The sequence below is a fragment of the Zeugodacus cucurbitae genome, chromosome 3 (assembly GCF_028554725.1).
Source record: "Zeugodacus cucurbitae isolate PBARC_wt_2022May chromosome 3, idZeuCucr1.2, whole genome shotgun sequence".
NCBI classification, from domain to species: Eukaryota; Metazoa; Arthropoda; class Insecta; order Diptera; family Tephritidae; genus Zeugodacus; species Zeugodacus cucurbitae.
In genome coordinates, this window is record NC_071668.1 from 654227 (window position 1) to 674873 (window position 20647).

The following is a 20647-nucleotide window of genomic DNA, read 5'->3' on the forward strand; positions in this document are numbered from 1 at the left end:
GAATATCATTGGATTTGATGAAATTTGGCGCAAAATTGAATCATAAACGCTACTTTGTAACTGCGCGAGAGTTGTTATTCCCGAAAGCTACCCCTATTTCTGTGTAACAAACTTGAGTTTTTCACTTTTTTACTTTTCACAATTTTTGCATTTTTTTCACATTTTCCTTATTAGTGTGACTGTTGTGTGCTGTGTGTGTGTTTGTATGCTTGTGCTCGTTTCGTACACTCAATAAGGTAAGTCGGAATCGAGTAGGGAACTTGCATGCAGAAGCATTTTTTAACGGTTCTGCTAACTCAGGTAGCGCGCAGCGGAACGAACGAACGAGCCGTCGAGCTCATCATATTGGTGTTAAGATTTCTTAAGAAACTACATTTTTCCTTGCTTATTTTTTATGAACGATTTTCCGTCCGCTGGCAGCCGACGTTTACATTGATTTGCTTTTTATTGCAATTTTCTCTGAAATTTGTTCTGGCGTTTTTCTTATTTTTGTGTGTGTTTTCGTTTTATTTCTTTTTTGTAAGCGTTTTTTTGTTAGGCTTGTTCGCACAAGCAGCGCTACGAGTATTTTACAGTTCCAGTTCATTGTGCAGTCGTTACACAATCTGAGGGTAGATTTATGCATTTGTCCTGCTGCATTTGGCCTAGCGCTAGATATGCGCATACATATGTGTATCTGTGGATGGAAAAATGCATAGATTGCATTTACCGTTTTTTATTCACTTAATGGCTTTGTGTCCCTTTAAGGAGGAAAATCTACCGATAGTGCAGTAATATAATTTTTAACGTACTTTCTCACGATTTCTCTAAATTTTTTGCCTCCTATCTGCAAAAGACGAAGATAAAAAATAAATCTTTCAAATTTATGTCGCAAATTTTATCGATCGGCACAATGATCCTCCAAAATTCATGCCGCCTTAAGAAATGCAAAATCTGCATTTTATTTGCATAGACAACAAATAGATTATAGTCTCACAGAAATAATTGCAATATTGTTTTAGGTTGAGTGGCATTTAAATATTTTGCATATATACATACATGCATACATACAAATATGTGTAGATATATTAAATCGGGTAGAATTCGAGCGAATTATGTGTAGAATCACGAGTCAGATTTTATTGCACTGATAATTATCTGCTATCAATACTACTTTAAAACGTCTCCCCGTTCGCTGCAAACGGGTTTTGTACAGTTTTGCGTCGTTTTACAAATACACACATTAGCTTGTTGGAAATTTACCGGAAAACTCTTTTTATAAGCAATCCATTCAACACTACATTTTATATCCTTCACTCAGAACTCATCGGCAAAGCGAGAATGAAACCATAAAACGCTCCAACAGATCGCTTGCATCTTATTGAATGCACCAGCATTTTTAGTACAAGTACAGCTATATGTAGATATGTATGTACTCGTATGATGCATGGCATTGCAGTTTAAATGCGAAGGATCCCTGTCGCGGTTGACCAGAATTTACCTGCCTTTGAATGCCAGTTTTTATGGTTTCCGAAAATTTTTACGATTGTTTCATAGTTCAAGCCAACGCTGCTCCTGCTGCTGCTGTTGTTGTTCTGTTTAAATTTACAAGTTAAGCAAATCAAAAAAGGTGAATATAATAAAAAGTGACTTTCTAGCGTTTGTTTTTTTACCATTTGACTATTTGATGTTTCAATGAGGAAAAAAACAACGCTTCTTTATGCGCTTTATGACAATTCGTTTGAAGTCCGGTGGGTCCATTTGAATAAAAATTAGAGTTTCTTTGCGGACAAAAAATTGTTCGGTTCAAGGCCATTTTTATTGCTCACCGAAACAAACACGTTAATTACATTTGCGTTTTGCGGCCTACACATCGAAACCAGCATACATACATACATTTATCTACCTACATATTCATAAGCGTAAGTCTATATTTGATTTAAAAATCACAAGTCAGAATGCATATTTTTTATAAACATAGAGACAATATTTAATATAAAATAATAATCGTTAAATATGCCTGAAAAAGCGAAAATTTAGAAAAAATTTGAACTAGATTTAATGTACAGTGGTGGTCTATAGAGTATAATGAACATATTGGAGAAATTATGACGCTCCAAAATACATCATCCTTATTTTATATCCCCAAATACATAATTATTGCGAATTTGTTTGTAAGCGTAATTAATGATTGATAAAGATATAATATAAATTATGATATAATTGCTATATGATCATTTTCTTGTTTGATATCAACGATATTTCAATTAATACATAGGCCAAAAATAAAAAAAACATCACACCTTTTCGATGAAACATCCAACTTTAGATATTTCGCACTTGAAGAATTCGTAAACTAGAAAAAAAATTAATAAGTATATTGCTACTGACTTATTTCTAGTTTGAATTAAATTCTGAATTTTAATTGTATATTGCAAATAAAAATTTGTTATAATCATGTGATAACTCGACCATAACTTAATATAAATTTTCATAGAACAATACTAAGAGCCTACAATCGGAATATAATAATTTTGTTCTAGTATATATTCAATAAATTACATTGTAAATATATGCACTTACGTTCAAACACATGTAAAATGGGATTATGACAATCAGAAATTCATAAAACTGGGAATTCTCAATAAATAATAATGTCAAGTTGGTTTGCACAGCGCAGGGAACTCAAAAATTTAATATGCCGACCAATGAAAAACCTACTCCATAGCAAATGGGGGCTTAGGAGGGTATGTACATGCTTGCATGTCCATATATACAGCATTATAAACTTAAATGGAATATCATGAGTGTAGAGGTCCGCATTTATGTATAAATGCATATATACATGAATACTGTTTGAACATATTTATATGCTGATAACAATGTGCTCGTATATATCCAGATCTATAAAATTACAAGCATCTGTATGTATGTATGTGTGTGTGTGTACAGTATGATGTGTCCAACAATATAAGCACCTATGTAATATTAAAGACAGTTTTCATAATGCAAAATGTACATTCATACATACGGATTTGTGCTCGTAGGTAAATACATGGTTATATCCCCACATGTGTGTGTGTGTGTATGTTTGTACATTCAAATAGGCATGTGCATGTAAATATTAAATTTAGCTCCAATAGTACTTTCGCCACCCTAACCACCAACAGCCCCCCAACCAGCCAACAGCCAACAGCCAGCCATCCACAGCAGCAGCAGCAAAAGCAAAAGCAGAGGCAGCAGCAGCAGCAGTTGACATCAACAATCCCCATCGCACAAACGCTCCAACAACGCAGCCGACATTCAAGTGCAAGCGCTTATGGCGAATGGCGTTGGCGAGCTCCGCTTGTGCTTCTTTGTTCTCTGCTTATTCCGCTGCGCACAACAGCCTCAGCAAATAAAATCACTAAATTTAAATTTTAAGCCACACCCACTGTGTCAGTCAGTTAGTGACGGTAGCCGCACAATCCAATGGGTATAGTAAAATTTTAAAATGTATAAAATGTTGTTGGCGCGTGCTTTACAATCTCATTTGCCACACAAACACACACATACGCATGCACATGTGCAGAAGCTGCCGTACAAACAGACAGACGTCACCCAAACACCACGATTTGCCTTCATAACTTTTATTCCGAGAGCGGTGACTCTCTCGACCAACCGTTCGAGATGCGAGTGCAGCACAGCACCGACTCACTCACTAACCGACCAAAACCAACACACTCACACATTGCCACCACTCACTTGCTGAGAGAGCTGTGCATTGCGCTCAACTGTGCGCTGGAGAGTGTGTGGAATGCATTTGATTCACATGGGGGATGTGGCTAAGAGCACGTTTCCTATTTGATTAGAATATAAAATATGCGAAACTTGAAGGTGTAATTGGAAGAATCTATTTGAAGAATGTCATAGGTGTTGTAATCATGAAAAACGGAACTTTAAAGTTTCTTTCTTTCTTACTTACATATTTTCCACACTCGTTGCTTGCTTATTTCTCTTTGAGTGCTGAGCTTACTGGTATATGCGAGTGTGTGTGTGCGTTCGGATCCGCAATGATTCGCACTCATTCATTCTCGGATGTGGAGCATTTCAAAAGTGACGATGTCAGTTGGGGTTTCGTCGCTAAACAAGTTAAACGCGTTTTGCCTCACGGATTCTATAGCAACGCAGAGCCATTCGCATTCACATTCGCCGGTTGTGAGTAGAATTCGATTGTTTGTGGACTTCATCCCTGAAACGGCACTTCGCACTTCAAGTATCGCACATCCATGTTTCCCCTAGAGTGCGAAAACTCGAAAGAAAGATAAAATTCGCCAAAGAAAGCAAGCAGAAAGAGTGAAATCATATAGAAACGTGTGCAGAGTTGGTGGTAGAAATGAGAATTTCCCAACTCAAACTCGGAAAGTGTTTAATCAAGTAAGAAAATGCAAATGCGACCGCACACACACACACCAACCGACTTGTATCGCCATATAAGAATACATATGCTGCATATGTGGACACACTTCTTGAGGAGGCAATAAACTAAGTTCACGGCAACCACAAAGAAGACCGGCCAAAACAGTTGCAATTCAGTCTCGCTAAGCATCGGACCTTCGAACAGTTAACTTGACTCCCAAATAATTTGAATATCGAAATTGCAGTTGACAGCCTAACAAACTCAAACAACAGTAAATGAAAGCTGAAATATTAAGTGCAAGTAGACGAACTCCGAACTACGTACGCCTGCACTTGTATTACGAGTACTTCCATCAAGTTCCGCAAATGTGTAAGCGTTTGTTCGGCTTAGTAGATGTGTGAGCGTGTGTCTCAAGTAATTCGCAGCTTAACTGTTAACTGTTCAAAGGCGATAAAGTGATCCAACATATCCGTCTACGAGACAAAACAACAACTGATTACACTGCAAGCGCGTGAAATCTTCAGCGACATTACCGTCCACATACCCGATAACAACAACAACAACAGCGATTCATAATCATTAGTAAACATTATTGAAAACCTTAGCCAGCGGCAACGACCAGCGCGCATCGAACATCGAGCATCGAGGTGTTTTGTGGGAAATCTTCTTATCGGCATTTTAGTTTTCTGCGAAACACACACGCGCCAGGTCACGCTCACCGAGTAAGCGCTCAGCCATTAGAACAGAAAACAACTACGAGTACAGAAATGAAAGAATATAGTAAAGTAATATAAAAATAGTAGAGTACGTGTGCATTGAAAAGCAAACAAAAACTTTTAATTTTCCCTCGGTTATTCTATTTGTTATAAACAATAAAGTGGCGTAGAATATATTGAGTTACTTTAAAGACGAAATAATTAATCGGAAAAGCAAAATTTGTCGGTGTATAATTCGTGAAAATGGTTATGTCGGAGTTACGTTGGAGCACAGGACCTAAAGACAATAACAATTCGTTGAAGCATGATTTGTTGAAAACACCCACAAGTGGGCACATCATGCAAAACAGATGTAAGTACAATAAATACGAGTGCGAGTATATTGTGTGAGCATAACGAGTTCTTTAAATTTATATTTATAAATGGAAGTGTGTTGTTTTGAAGTGAAGTTGTTGCATGAATTCGTTTAAATTAAGTGTTGTCAAACATATTTATTTGTACATAGTTCATTCAGTTAGTTAGTCGAGTTCTCATAGTTAAATTTCCGAAATCATAAGTAAATCACATGTTTTGTGCTATAGTCAAATAATTACGAAGATTTGAAAATTAAGTAGAATGAATAGAGATTAAATGATATAGAATAGAAATTAAGGATTTATAGTATAGAAACTGTTTCAAGTGGTCTAGCAGAATGAGGTTTGAAGATATGGTTATGGTATTTTGATTTTTGAGACCTAAAAATTTATTGGCTTATATATTTTTATATTAATTAATAAAGGCAACGATTCTTTGAAATTAGAAACAAGTATACAATCCTTACTAGAGTAAAAAATAGGAAATTTATTGATAAACTTGATCGAATGGTTGGGAGCTATGTACTCCGCGCCCGGTGCTTTAAATTTAATATATGTACATTATAATGACCAAGTTGAAGACTTGTCAGTACTCTGTAATTCCACCATGAGCATACATACGTACACAGCAAAAACTGTAATACTTAAATTTAAGTATATAAATATATACATATATATACATACATATAGGTACGTGTATATTTCAGCAAATCACTTTTAAAGCTTATCGCCAATATTAAAACAGTTAGACGCATTTTGTCAGGTTACATGCCAATTAATCAGAACAACTGACAATTGTATTCCGTTACATGTGGTAGGTGCTCATTTTAAGCTGCTATTAATAATAACTGCTGCCGCAATAAATCTGACAATCGTCAAATAAAATTTGAGCAGCGGAACACTGTTCGGTGTTGGTGTTGGGAGCAGAGAGTTGATACTTTTGCGCAATTTCCGTAAGACTCTAACGGTTAGTCACTTTGTCATTTACGGCGATCGTCGTAGTCGAAACACACGCACTCTGATCTCTTTTTCCAACCTTCACCAATACACACACATACATACACTAGCGCGCTCCATTACCCCCGGTGCCCACCATCACTGCTTTCTTTTAAGTTCGCACATTGTGCTAATCATTTTTATTAATAAGCGCTGAGCACTTTAATAGAAATCTCGAGTTCTTATCGAGCATTTTGCCATTGACTTTATTTTCATTTACTCGTATGGTCACACATATATATGTGTGTATACATATTTATTGAACTTTCGTTAACTAACATACTCGCTCCATTATTGTACGAGTGTTGGTATGCGAGGCAATTCTTCATTTAGTTTGTGATCTAGTCATTCATAATCGATGCAACCGGTGATTTGTTTAACTAACTCTGATTATTTATTTTAGTTCATTGTAGTATCTATTGTAGAAATTTTGACAACTACATACACATATTGATTTGCCATTAGATTGTCGGCATTAGATATGTCGCTACATAAATATTTTATTACTATTATTTTTAAATTGATTACGCATAATATGTCAGCGCGCTATTTTAATTTGAAGTTTGTATCGCAGATAAATGTTATAAATAACATTTAGACAGCTGCGAAGCAATGCATTATCGATGACAAAGGGCAGCAGCAAATTGACTTTGTTTATAAAAAAAATATTTTTTTAAACAATTTCATATTACTATATTGAAATGTATGAATGAATGGTTTGTTTTAACTTCCGTTGCTTATTTTATTTAGTACAAAATTACGTATATATAATACATATGTACATTTATGAATATGTATTGTGATCGTGTAAGGCCGACGGATTTTGGCTTGTCTCCTATTCGCTTTCCATTCCCTATACTCAACGGAACATTTGCAGTCAATATCATTGCTGTTGCACAAAATTCAATCGTATCATTGAAAACACACAGCTTTAGTGTTCGAGTAAACACACATATGTACATATGAATGTAGTCCTTAGTATTGCACCTTGTTGTGTATGTATAATGCATGCATGTGTGAATATTTTGAGGAACATTTATTCAGCCATAAAGGTACAACAATGTTAGTCCTTTCTATTTTGAAGGCTAAGCATTAATATTTTTAACGGTAATTGAAGCGCACTCCAAAAGCTCGTAAAATTGAAAACTTCCATAGACATTTACATAGCTGCATATTTAAATGGGTTCATGGATGAATCACAGCGAATCTTCGGACGAACCCTAAAATGGCCAGAACTGCTTTGGAAAAGAGCCACAGACACACATGTATTTTCGTGTAACGTGATTTGGTTTTGTTTTCAACTCACCATTTTGCTTCAAAACCAAGGTTTTATGTTTTCTAAGTATATTGGTGCTATCTTGGATGTTATGCAATTCTTGTTGCAACGACAAATTATCAGTGACTTCAAGATAACAACAAAAGTCATAAATTAACATATAAATTACATAATAAATTAATTATTTATAGTTTTCAATTCAACGAATTATTAAGAATTTTGAATTAATATTAAATTATTAATGTGTAACTGTTTTTTTTTTTGCTTTACAGATATCAGCCGATTGGCTCGATCGCCATCGCCACTGCAATATGCTGGTAAGTTCCTCTTATACACTCAGTTATTTATATATTTAACTGAATTAGAAATTGGAATTGTTGTTAGGCTTGCATCTACAAAAATTTCAACTCTTTAAATTTTTAAATAAAAATTCTAGTTAATGTATATCTAGGTAATAATAAATATGCCCCTTTAAAGTTAGAAAAATTGAGAATTTGTGTAATAAAAAAAGAACTGAGCGGTGAATTCAGATAATTTTTATGCGAAACATAATCAATCCGTTATAATGTGTAGAATGCCACTTGATTTCTCTTTAAGCTCGACTTAAGTCTCAATTTTCTTTTTCGTCTCATAATTAGATGACAATTAAATGGTTCAAGGCGGTAAGAAAACTGTTGTAGGCAGCCAATCTTATTAGCATTAAATGTTATAGTGATACGAGAATCTTATCAAATCGCCCCAGAACACATATGTTTGTTTGTGTGTGCATGCAGGTATACCCTGTGAGATGCCCTTTTGGGTGCATAAGACAAATTTTGTGCCGCTTGTGCCCCTCTCGTGTTCTTCGTCAGCTCATCGCCCGGCTGCTGATGTGTGATAAATTTACGATTTGTCTGTTCAATTCTGCACCATATGAAAATGCTAAACAGACCTTCTGTTGCTGTTGCCGTTGTAAAACATCTGCTTTCATATACACTCGCCGCCGCAATAAATATTCGTCGTTGGAAGCACTTTTTGAGGGCTCAAATGAAATCGAAATGAATCAATTTTTGTAGCTCTCGCATGTATTGTTTTCAACGGCGAATGGTGAATGGTGGAGCGTTTGTATTTATTTTATATTTTATAGCACTATTAGATACTTTTGTGTGAGCGGCACACGCAGATGTGAACACACACCTACTTGAGGATCTGAGGCCAACCTCACAACCCTTGCCTGGAGTACCTACAACAGCGCACGCGAATGCAACACCAACACACACACACAAGCATTGCAAACAAACATTTAAGTTAGTAAATATTGTATATAGAGGTACATATATATATGAGGCTTATGAAGTGGTAGGGGTAGGGAATATTGGCTCGACCCTTCCGTCGTTAGTATTTTTGTCATAACGCCACGCGTCTTTCGCACTTTCGATTTTACACTCCTTCAAATAACAAGAAAATGAAATCTGTCTCTACTTAATTTGACTTTAAGACGGCTCATATAGACTTGTGAAGATCAAAGGATGATCTCGATAACAGACTATTTGGCAATACATATTTGACAGTTCAATTATTAGGACAACACAGAAATAATCATACCATTGAGCAACGATATTGCTGCTGTTGTTCCATTGAATTTCAACTGAGAAACTGCCGTCGGACTGTTACGTCTCTTTAAAGTGGGTTTGAAATATTTGTTTGCTATCCGCCATGCTATGCCGCCTGGTGGTGTTAGAATAGAGAACGAACAAGTAGATTGGAGTGGAGTCTCGATCGTGGTCAAAGCCAGTCTCGATCGTAGCAGAATCCTATTCTAAGGTGCCAACCTCATAACGCATTTTGGGATTTCACTACTTTAAAAGAGACTTATATTTTGATTTTATGTAATCTATCGTCAAGGGTTCCTAATCGTATAATTTAACAGCCTTAAAATCTACTACAACGAATCCTATCTGCCATGCATATATGTGATGCATGTATGTGAGTGAGCTGCTCAAACCTTTATACGCGTGTGTTTAGCAACTCCATTCAATCTGATATTTCGTTTGGCAAAGTCCAGTTAAGGACACTTTAAATTTATATTTTCATATTTATGTACATATGTATGTATGCATTCATAAGAGTGCGTATTATTCAGAATAACTGCTAAAAATTGGAGTATGTAAATTTAATATTCAACTGGTTCATTATTATTCATAACCCGATTCGATGTATGTGGGGTCAAGAATTTGCAATTCACACTTGGTTGCATTTGGGGTTCTGCGGTGCGAGTGTGAGATTTCTTCGAGGTTTCGAGGTATCCTTTCCGCCACTCAATTTGGACTTTTTATGAAATCACATATTGAACACGAGAATGTAAATGTGTGCTTTCGTCAGAAATTCATATGGAAAATGCAGAAGTGTGTCTGTGTGTTGGCACACTACAGTTACGTTTGGCGTACCGTTTTTCGCTCGGCCCCACATGCAGAGATTTGGCAATATTTGCTGCTATGTGATCGAATTTACATATTTTTTCGGATGCCTTTACGAGTGCAGGCGCTCTTATTGGGACTGCATGCAAACTCGGGCCACATGCTACTGACCAATCTGTGCGCAAGGACAGTGGCGTATGCCGAAATCCACAACTGAGTGGGTTATGTGTATTTGAATCTTCTTCTATAATATAACACAAGTCAACTAAACACACACAGCTTTCTATAAAGTCTCTAATTAGAATCGTGTTTTGAGAGCGAGCTGTCATCCCCCCTTGTGTATGAAATCACATGAGGCAAGTGACGCCACTGCTTCATCTCTGTGCATGGGAAGTCAGCACATCATCTGAATACCAAATATTACACGTACACTTATTTATAGCAGTATGTAAAAATTGAGAATTTTCCAAATGGTCAGCAACATATGGGTAAGGCATTACGACCACAGTCAGTCCGTTCGGTGAAGTAAGTCATCAAATCTGAAAAAGACTTTACTGGCGCATGATAAATGAATGTTTAGTGCAAGAGCTTGCATGCAAACGTTTACTATTCAAATTCTATTCAAATATTTCGGAGTCGTTCAGTTGATATCAGATTATATGAATATGTTGTTAGTAATAATTTAAAAAGTTAAGTCAGAAGTTAGTAGCTTGTACCTGAAGATATTTTCTCGGTATCCACAGCCGATCAGAAATTGTTACACTTTTGCTAGAGGTAAAGGAAATTACAGGGTTCCACTATCAAGTTATGGCATATAAACTACCTAGAAATCAATCCCCTGTTGCTTTATTCGTATTAAATACCGTAATTTTTATTTTAAACCCCCGGTTACAAATAGTGGAATTGAATAATTTGCACACTTGTGAGCTTTTGTTCGCAGTAAACTTATATGTCGGCGTGGAATTTTATTTATTTTTATTGTTTTTTCTTGATATGGCTGTCAAATCTACACAATTCATGGGTTTGCTGCTGCAGTTGCTTAAAATTCAAAAACTCATACATTTGAATGGCGAAATGAAAAGAAAACACAACACAGCAGCATTACGGCTTCAGTATTGCCACACTCGTTCCCACTCCCCTCGCACGAAGGCGAGAGTTGTTCACAAACCAACTGTCGATTGCGACATCGCCGCCAGAACGTGGGTTGGTATTTGTGAAAGATTTTCACTTATTTATGCCGCCGCACCGGGCAGGGGAGTGAAGGTTCACTGAATTCAGCGGACTATGAAATTGACCACATTTAAAAAATGAAAATGGATGGAAAAAACATAGTGTGTAGTTTTCTTTGCGCTTTCCCCGGCATTTCGCATAGGGAAATTGTGTTTGCTTATGCTAAAATTATGCAAAAGGTGTAAGCATTGACGTTTCAACCACTTGTCCCATGTGTGGGTTCCGTCTCTGCGCAGGGATACAGCAACACACACACCCCTGCGTGGTCACATATGCTTTGTGGAGAACTTTGCATAGTTAAGTTGAATTTTTATGAAGCGTTAAACTAACACAAAATGGTCATTTACAAAGTAACCAAAGTCTGAAAGGAGTTTATGTGCTCCGCATAAGTAAACACATCGATTGAGTTCACATCAAAGGGGCACGTGCGAACTGAAAGGTTTTCCGAGTATTTGCCCTCAAATTTACATTTTCGTTTTCATTTCTATTTTCATTTTACTTTTAATTTGCATTTATATTTCTTAAATAGTCACCGTTAAGGCATAAAATTAACCCCCACCCCTCTTGTTCATTTTAACTCTTCAGCATCCGATTGTGGAGACAATAATTCGGTAGCGGGGAATTCCAGTGATCGCTGCTTATCGCCACAGAGTCCGCCAATATTCGCTACGCCACAGGACGAACACCAACAACATCAGCTGCCAGCACTAAAGTCTCACTTGTTGGACGTACTGAACCGAGGTGAGAACGCGTTGGACTGTAAATTAACTACGACAAAAGATATTGAACCTATGCGGGACACAGAGTCCGGTGCGCTTAACTTGACCAGTGAGAGTTCGCGTCAGAGTCTGCAATCGCCGTCTCCGTCTTTGAAATCGCTGCGCGCTGGTCGCTCTTCACCTACAACGTCCGTTTGCGAAAGTGCGACAACCTTTACCAACAACACATATCCCATGTCAAATATATCCTCGCAACAGGCGCAACTCGCTGTGGCGGCGAGCGCAGGTCTCGGCCTGGGCAGTCCATTATTCTCCCACGCTCTCAGCACTTCGATCTCACCGCAAGACTTTACGCAGTTTCAGCAAGCGCTACAACAACAACAAACCGCATTGCATCAACAATTCCAAAGCTATATAGAGATTTTGCGCAGTGGATCATTGGGCATCTCGCCGGACGACCCAAGCATGGCCACTCAAGTAGCTGCCGCACAGTTCCTATTCCATAGCCGTGTACAGGCGCTCACTCAAGCAACCCAGCAATTGCAGTCTCTTCAGAAGCAGCAAGAGCTGCAGAAACAATCCCATCACCACCACCACAACCAACAGCAACAGCAACAACGAGAAGAAACTCCAAAACCATGTCATTTGCATACATCAACGCCGGCGCATACGCCCATACAAAGTCCCGCCTCATCTCCACTGCCGCTACAAACGAACTTCAATATAAATTCGCATAGTCAAATAACGCCGCCCAATCCGGGCACTAGTCTCAAAGTGAGCGGGATTCTGACGCCGAATGCAATCAGCGGCGCTCCGCAAACACCTCAAATGCTAAAACATGCCGGAGCCGCCCAGCGCTTGGCTGGAGAACCGTCGCCAGAGGAAACCACAGATCTCGAGGAGCTCGAACAGTTCGCGAAAACATTTAAGCAACGCCGCATCAAGTTGGGCTTCACGCAAGGCGATGTCGGCCTGGCTATGGGCAAACTCTACGGCAATGACTTTTCACAGACGACGATTTCGCGCTTTGAAGCCTTGAATTTGAGTTTTAAGAATATGTGCAAGCTGAAACCGTTGCTGCAGAAATGGTTGGAAGACGCCGATCGGACGATACAGGCGACTGGAGGGTAAGTGTCTTCACATCAAATTATAATACTATATATTATATTTTGAAATATAAGCTCGCGAGCTAGTCTTTAAGCAGAGAAAACTAGACTTATATATTTTACATAAATATCAGCATTATACTTGTTCGCCGAACGGTTCGCTTATTGGAATTTTCCTTTTCGCTTTCATTCACAGCGTTTTCGATCCAGCTGCATTACAAACTGTGAGCACACCCGAGGTTATGGGTCGTCGCCGGAAGAAGCGCACCTCAATCGAAACATCGATACGGGGGGCACTTGAAAAAGCCTTCATGATGAATCAGAAACCCACAAGCGAGGAGATCAGCCAATTGGCCGACCGCCTGTGTATGGAGAAGGAGGTGGTGCGCGTTTGGTTCTGCAACCGACGGCAGAAGGAGAAGCGCATCAACCCGTCCATGGACAGCCCGACCGGGGAACATGGCAGTGAGTCGCCCTACATGATGATGCAGTGAAGCTTTTGACTGCAAATCTAAACCAGAAGTAAGACTATGACTAAACCTGCAAGTGTTTTCCCATAGAAGAACCTATGAATAGTGTTGTCGTCTATATATATATAGATATGTATACGAATATCTAAGTTGACTTGAATTGTGTAACGGTGTTAACGAAAGGGTTCATTTGTAAACAAAACAGAATAACAGAATATATCGTAAGTGTATATAGGCAGTAGGGATATTTTATGGTAAAAGCTTAATATGTTTTATAACTAAATGATAACTAAAGTATTTTGTGTGTGTGCAACGTTATTTTGAAATAAGTTCACTGTGCGTTCTACTAACGGGAGCGTTTAATTGTAAATCTCAATGTTTCTGGTGAATTTTTGTTAGCTAGGTAAATAGTATTATAAAGAATAGCGGAATAACCAGGGGTATTTTGCAAAGGGTTTATCACAAAAACACAGACACACACCCACAAATCAACTTATTAAAAGCAAATTATTAAGTGTATTAAATCGTAATTTAATTGAATATCAACCAAGTCAAGATAAGTTCAAGAAGTATATGAGTGCATCATCTCATTCATGCACAATATATATGTAAGTAAGTACTTTAGTATAGTGTAAGTGAGTAGCATTTAGATTATATTTATTTGTTTTAATACTGTGATAATATAAGTAGAGGTTTATTAAAATCTTCAAAATGAAAATTCCTGTAAAAATTCCACGGAGATAATTTATTGCAGTAAAATAAAATTATGTAAAAAAAAAAAAAACAAAAAAAATCTGCGAGTTTTTATTTTTACGTTTGGAAAATATATACATATGTATATTTATGCTCAAATTTGGGTTAGATTGAAGTCATTTTATTGTGTTGAATTGGCGAGTGCTACAAACGAATGTTGTTGCAACAGCACTTCTGCGGTGTTAGCGTGTTTTTTTTAATCAAAATTATGAGAATTTTACAGAAATTTGTACAATTCGAGGAGTTTTCCATATTACCAACTTAAGGAAAACTACGCTCTCAGAGCACTACATACATACGTTACATATTTCAATCTAGTGGTATGCATATAAAAGTCGTCTGTTTTTCCAAATTGCAACTAAATGACGATGACATCTATGAAATGCTGAATATTAAAAAATACTGATGCTATATTTGTTTAAAACCTTTAGTCCCAACAAACTTTGTACACATGCGGAAGCTTCTAGCTTCTAGCATCTACTTTATGCAGATAATTTCGTCCAAGCGCAGAAAGTATTGCTAGTTCAGTTCGTGTGTGGATTAGTGAATTGTAAAAATATTCCAAGATAAGGCATGAAAATAAAAATGTATGTAACAATAATATGGTGCAATAAAGACAAGTGGCGCAAGTGGTGGTTAATGTTAAGAAACATACACATATATTTTACACATATGCTTTACGGTAATAGTGAATATATGTAAATACAAATATGCATGCATGTGTACACTTGAATAGACGTATTTGAGTGTGTGTATTTGTGAGCATTCATTATTGCAAGAAGCGCAGGCAGTCAAAGTTCCAAGAACGATTCTTCGTTTGGAAATTCAGCGCCGAAACACGCAAATATTATACTTCCTTACTCACTTATCATACTCATAATGCGGGAAATCTGAATTTGTTCGTGGCACGCAATGATTCCATTTTCATCATCCATTCTGTCATAAGATATGGACATGCATAAATTCGCCCCTACTTTGCATACAAACAAGTGCTGCACGTTGGCGCGAGTTGACGGTTGGCGTGTGTGCATGTGTGCGTTCGCGAGCAAGAAGCGTCTTTAATTACACAAAGCTTCCGCCTGATGAGCTCAGTGTAACAGTAGCCTTCCCATACCGCCGTTTAATAGTAGTGAATCTTGAGCGATAATAATCGCGCCTTTTGCCTACAATTGATGCAATCACACGCACACATACATATGTATATATACAATTATATATACATATATATGCCGTTATGCAGTCGAAAAAAAAAATTTGCATACAACTTTTTACTTTAACTGTGCATATACTTACATATTATATATATTCGCGTAATGGTGATGAATGTATGTAACAACTCAACAACAACTCTTGAGTTCATGCCCATTTTTGCATGCACTTTGACAGTATAATAAATGAGCGCACACACACAAACACACATGTACATGCTGTGAGCTGTGAGATTCCATGTGGTTATAAAGTTTTGCTTTGTCTCGTTTGGTTCTTCCCGCCATCAAATAGCAATTTTAACGATTTGCCACTGAATTTGTTGCCACTGCTGGCGCACAAGTGTGTATGTGTGTGTTGTTGTTGTCAAAATTATGATGATGATAATAACAAATGCTCCGAATCGACGAGGTGTGTGCTGGGTATAAATATGGCAGGTTCGGTGAGCGGTTGGTGGGTGTGCTCGTTTACTTTACGACCGCACTTCATGGCATTTGGTTATGTGCATTTCCATACACACCCACACATGCACAACTACTCTATACTATATACATATATGTTTGTTTGTATGGATATCGGCGTTTAGGCACTCAGCAGTGCAGCAGTAGTGGCAGTTTGCCGAAGTTTTATGAGAAATTTTTTAGCCAACCTGTGCATCGGAATTGCCGCTCAGATGCACTCATTTGTGATTGCGAGTCGCTTATCGCTCGGCTCCCAGTCGCTGCCATCAAACGAAACGAACGACAGCCAAGATGATGGCGCTAATTAAACGCACACAGCGGCTCTGCGGGCGGCGATGCGATGCCAGCGTAGCTTTTCCGACTGCGCTTTTCCTGCCCCCCGACGCCGTCCCTCATCCCCGCTTGAGGTGAATAATTCATGGAAACGAATGCGAAACCATCATTTATGAGCGGCTACGAATTGGCGCATACGCTATTAAAATCTAACTTAAAGTACGTATATACTTACGTTTACGTGCTGTTACCAGTATGGGGATGTGCATGCACATATTTACGTATGCATATATGTATGTGGGTATGTACATACATTTGCATGAATATGCATTGCATGCAGCGCGGAGCGTCCACTTGCTTTGCTCATGAAATTATCACCGTTCCGCGCTTTCATTCATTCATTCATTTATGCTTTCATTATATCAACGGTAACAAAGCGCGCTTTAAGCATAAATACATTCGCCAAGACTACACAGTTCGATTGTGTGCGCATGTGTCAGGAGCGTCTGCGGCTGTTCTTCGCTCTTGGCTGCTCATTCGCGTATTTAGCCAGGCGAAGAGATCAGTTCTAACCCAGTAAATACCGGTGGATCTGCACCGTTGTTGATTGCATTCGGCTTGAATTGATATTCAATTTTGTGGGTGCACTTGCACCTCCCATACATATCTGATATCTTGGCCAATAAGACATACGGAAATGGGCGAGTCTGAATGGGTGTGTCACTACACTGCAATACTTATATTCTATAATAACTCAATTAGAGCATAAAAAATATAAGGGATCGCTCCCCTTACTTTGTTTAAATGGCATCGAAAGACTGCAGACCTGCAATGAGATCTTCCGATGACCTATTGATATCGAGAAATATTTTGACTTTATCCAAACCCCTCCAATACTTCCACTGAACTCACTCTCCATGCTATGCATGCATAGTAATGACTTTCGGAGATTCTCGAAATAGGACAGACAGAGTTCTTTATAAGATAGACTCTTGGACTTCTGAATTTGATATGAATTTATTCTTCTATCGAGCAGTTGTCTTGCCAAATCCACTCTAGAAATTATATACAAAGGGGTATATGTATAACAACTCCAGAGCAACCCAGTTCGCGTTTCAGCTTCAGCGCCTGTGTGTATGCTTCTAAACAGCCTTGAATTTCAACAGAAACAATTTACTTCATTAAGAATTCCCACGTTATGGAAAATGAGCAATGACTTTTGAACTCTCTCCATACTTCTCTGTGTCACTGGCTGAGGTGCAGTAGGGGTTGATACAAAAACCGCATAATTGCAAATCGATTATTCGAGCACACAATATTGAATTTGTAACGAAAGGCATTTCAATTGCATTAACATGAAATGTGGCCATGTATGTATGTGATCTATTCGAAATTATTTAATGCCTCTATGTACTCTAGTCTGTATATATGTATGTTTCTATGTATATACCATTTCATGGGCGTCAGTGCTGCGATATAGTGAATGTGGTCAATAAAAAATCAAATCAATTTCAAATAACTTTTGCGTGTCCTTAATAAAAAATAGCAGCAACAACAACATTGAACCCATTAATGCTTATTAGTCCGTGAAAGGAAGCATATTAAATTTAATGAGTTTTGTGAGAACAAAAAAAAACAACGACCAAGTACAAACAATTATATCTCGGTGAGTGCAGGTGTTTACTTTGCAAACAGTAACGAACGACAACGAACTGTAAAGTTCGATTTTTCCATTTTATATACACATGTACTCACATGCAATGTGTTCACACTTATGTCTCGCACATACATACTCTTATATACATATGTAATAGATACCTACACAGGTTCATACAAATAGGGCTTGACTTGTGAAAGTCTTTTCGAGGGGGACTTGGATCAAGTTCTCGTCGAATCGGCTTTCTGTTGTCCTTCAGATTGCCACACCATGGGTGTGACAGCTCACTAGGGCATACTATATGACGGGTCGTACTTTCTACCATCTATTAAATTCCGCTTCCACAGATTTTGGCAGACCCTTTGTTCGAGAAAGCTTCTTAACATCCCATTCTAACAACTCGAAATATACTTTATTTGATTTATTACAATTTCTATAAGAAAGCTATTTGGAAATAGTTAGATTTTTAAGTCACTTTCCAAGCGTAGCATTTTTTGTTCACCATTCAAAATTACTGAAAGACTTTTAATTATTTGCCGCCGCTTAAACTTAAGAACAAACACATCCATATATTGGTATGTAAATTTCCACACGGAACATTCGAGTGTATGAGTGTGTGAGTTTATGCATTTAAATGCTCATAATCGAAATTGTTGCTCCCAAAGTTGGAGAATACACAGCAGCTCTGCTACAGAAACGCTATGTTAATTAGTGTTGACGCCGTTTGCGTTTGTCTCCTCACAAAAGGCGTCGTGTTTTGCCCGTCATAAGCAAAATAGCAGCGGCAAAGATGAATACAATTAAATTCGAATTTAATCGACACAAAATCGCCACAGCCTTTGCCGCCAACCAGAGATGATATATTCATACTTATTTGCACTAATTTGTATAATGCAGCCTCCTAAGAAATTGACGAGCTCACAAATGAAGCGGTTTTGAAACAATCGTTCGTCAGAGAAACCTTTAAAAATAATTTACAAAACCTTCATCATCATTTAGAGTGGTGTCTTGTTTCAACAATAGGACGTTTTTGCTAAGATTTTGGAGACTATTCGTACATAAAACATCAGCGAGAGCATCTATCAGCTCTCAGCATCTCAATTGGGTTCAACTTTTCCTACTGGGTATGCGATTTACATACGAGCTATATCAGTGTTGTACGATTAAAGACGCCACTATGTAGTCTTCTTCGGCTTTCGGGCAATTAGAGTTTTGCATGCCTTATAAAATTAATTAATAATTATTCCAGAGTATTTCAGAGAAAATGAAATTTGCAATTTACCACAGCGGCATTCATCAACGTCATTTGGCTTTCTACAGCGATTTAAGGTTTGGTGGTAAAACTAAAACTTGAAAGGAATGGTGAACATTTTTCCTATTAAAGCTGAATGTGTGCGTAATGACCATTTTTTTTAATGTTAATTTTTTGCAAAATGCACGCCAGTAACCTTATTGTTGCAACTTTAGAAACCCATCATTTTTGGAACCTCTTCTATTGGCCAGCTATTTAGCATACTCTAAGTCTGGAGAAAGATCAGTGAAATCTGCCTCATATATGTCGGTTTTTTGTGTTTTCTTTAAATTTAGAGAAAACATTTCAGGCAACGGAGTATTGATAAATTACAATCCTTAATTATGTTAATTGAGCACAGAAGTAATGCCATTACGCCAAGCGTAAGCCAGAAGACAGTAAAGTCGTGGTTCCCTTACGATTATCTTAGGATTTTGAAAACATTTCTGCGCAATGTGTTTTTTGGATGAAAGCTAGTCGCTCGCTCGAAGGGGCTGGCAACGTGTTATTGGCGCGTTTAATCCTAGGTAGGCTTCTGCTTCTGCTGCATTCGCTGGGATCCGTCGGCCGAGGCTCGATGGCAAATGAAATCGAGTGCTTATTGTGTGAAGCGTGTCAAAAGTGCGTTTAGGAAACAAATGCTCTTATTCCATTGTTAGGGGATGACCAAATGATCAAGGAGATAAAAGAATGTGGCACTTATAGAACACCAAAAACCAACATTACGTTCACAACACAATTGCGCAGCCGCACTTTAGCTAACACACATGCGCACTCGTACAAAGGCATTAAGTGTGGGTCACTCGTGCCATTGACGCCTACACACTGAGCGCGGCTGGTCGGCCTTTTGTCTCATTTAATTTTATATGACACACACACAAACACACGTGTGTGTTTTTGAAAAATAGTAAAACAGACTTTCAACTAAAATTTACTGATAGACAATTATTGCATTTGAAAAGGCTCTAGGACGGCACCATAAATCACACTTGGCGCAGCATCTAAACTGCAACTCATTGCATGCCGCGGGCATGCCGAGCAACCGAGCGGCTGGAACCGAGTCCGAGTCCGAGTTGGTCGTGCAATCTGCTGCTAAACAACAGTAAAGCACTCGCTGCGCTGAGTCTATTTTGCTAAGCGTTGATTAGTTGGCAGCGGACTCTCAATTGTCTACGCCAGTTATTGTCCCCCACTTTTGTCGATTTTTTCGTCCTGCTATAGAGTTGTACGCATTGGTCCAAATTGCACCTGGATGTGTTGGCGTCGGACAATTGACATAATTGTTTTATTTGAAGTGAATACTTTTTGAAAATGAAGTTGGCTGGCTGCAAATGAAATAGGGCGAATCATTCGTCACCATTTTTCC

General features: G+C 38.0%; 1 protein-coding gene across 3 annotated transcripts in view; it reads left to right on the forward strand.

Moving 5' to 3' along the window:
- The window catches only part of LOC105209667 (protein nubbin), a 37985-nt gene extending 23072 nt beyond the window's left edge, over window positions 1–14913 (forward strand). For 2 of the 3 annotated variants that reach the window (XM_011180201.3, XM_011180202.3), the window contains exons 3-5: window positions 7992–8036; window positions 11931–13191; window positions 13367–14913. In XM_011180201.3, the coding sequence (XP_011178503.1) occupies window positions 7992–8036; window positions 11931–13191; window positions 13367–13664 (1604 nt within the window). In that variant the 3' untranslated portion in view covers window positions 13665–14913. Of the gene's footprint in view, window positions 1–3225; window positions 5447–7991; window positions 8037–11930; window positions 13192–13366 lie in introns of those variants that run through there. The other variant, XM_011180203.3, reaches the window with a different exon arrangement.
- Window positions 14914–20647: the final 5734 nt, after the last annotated feature.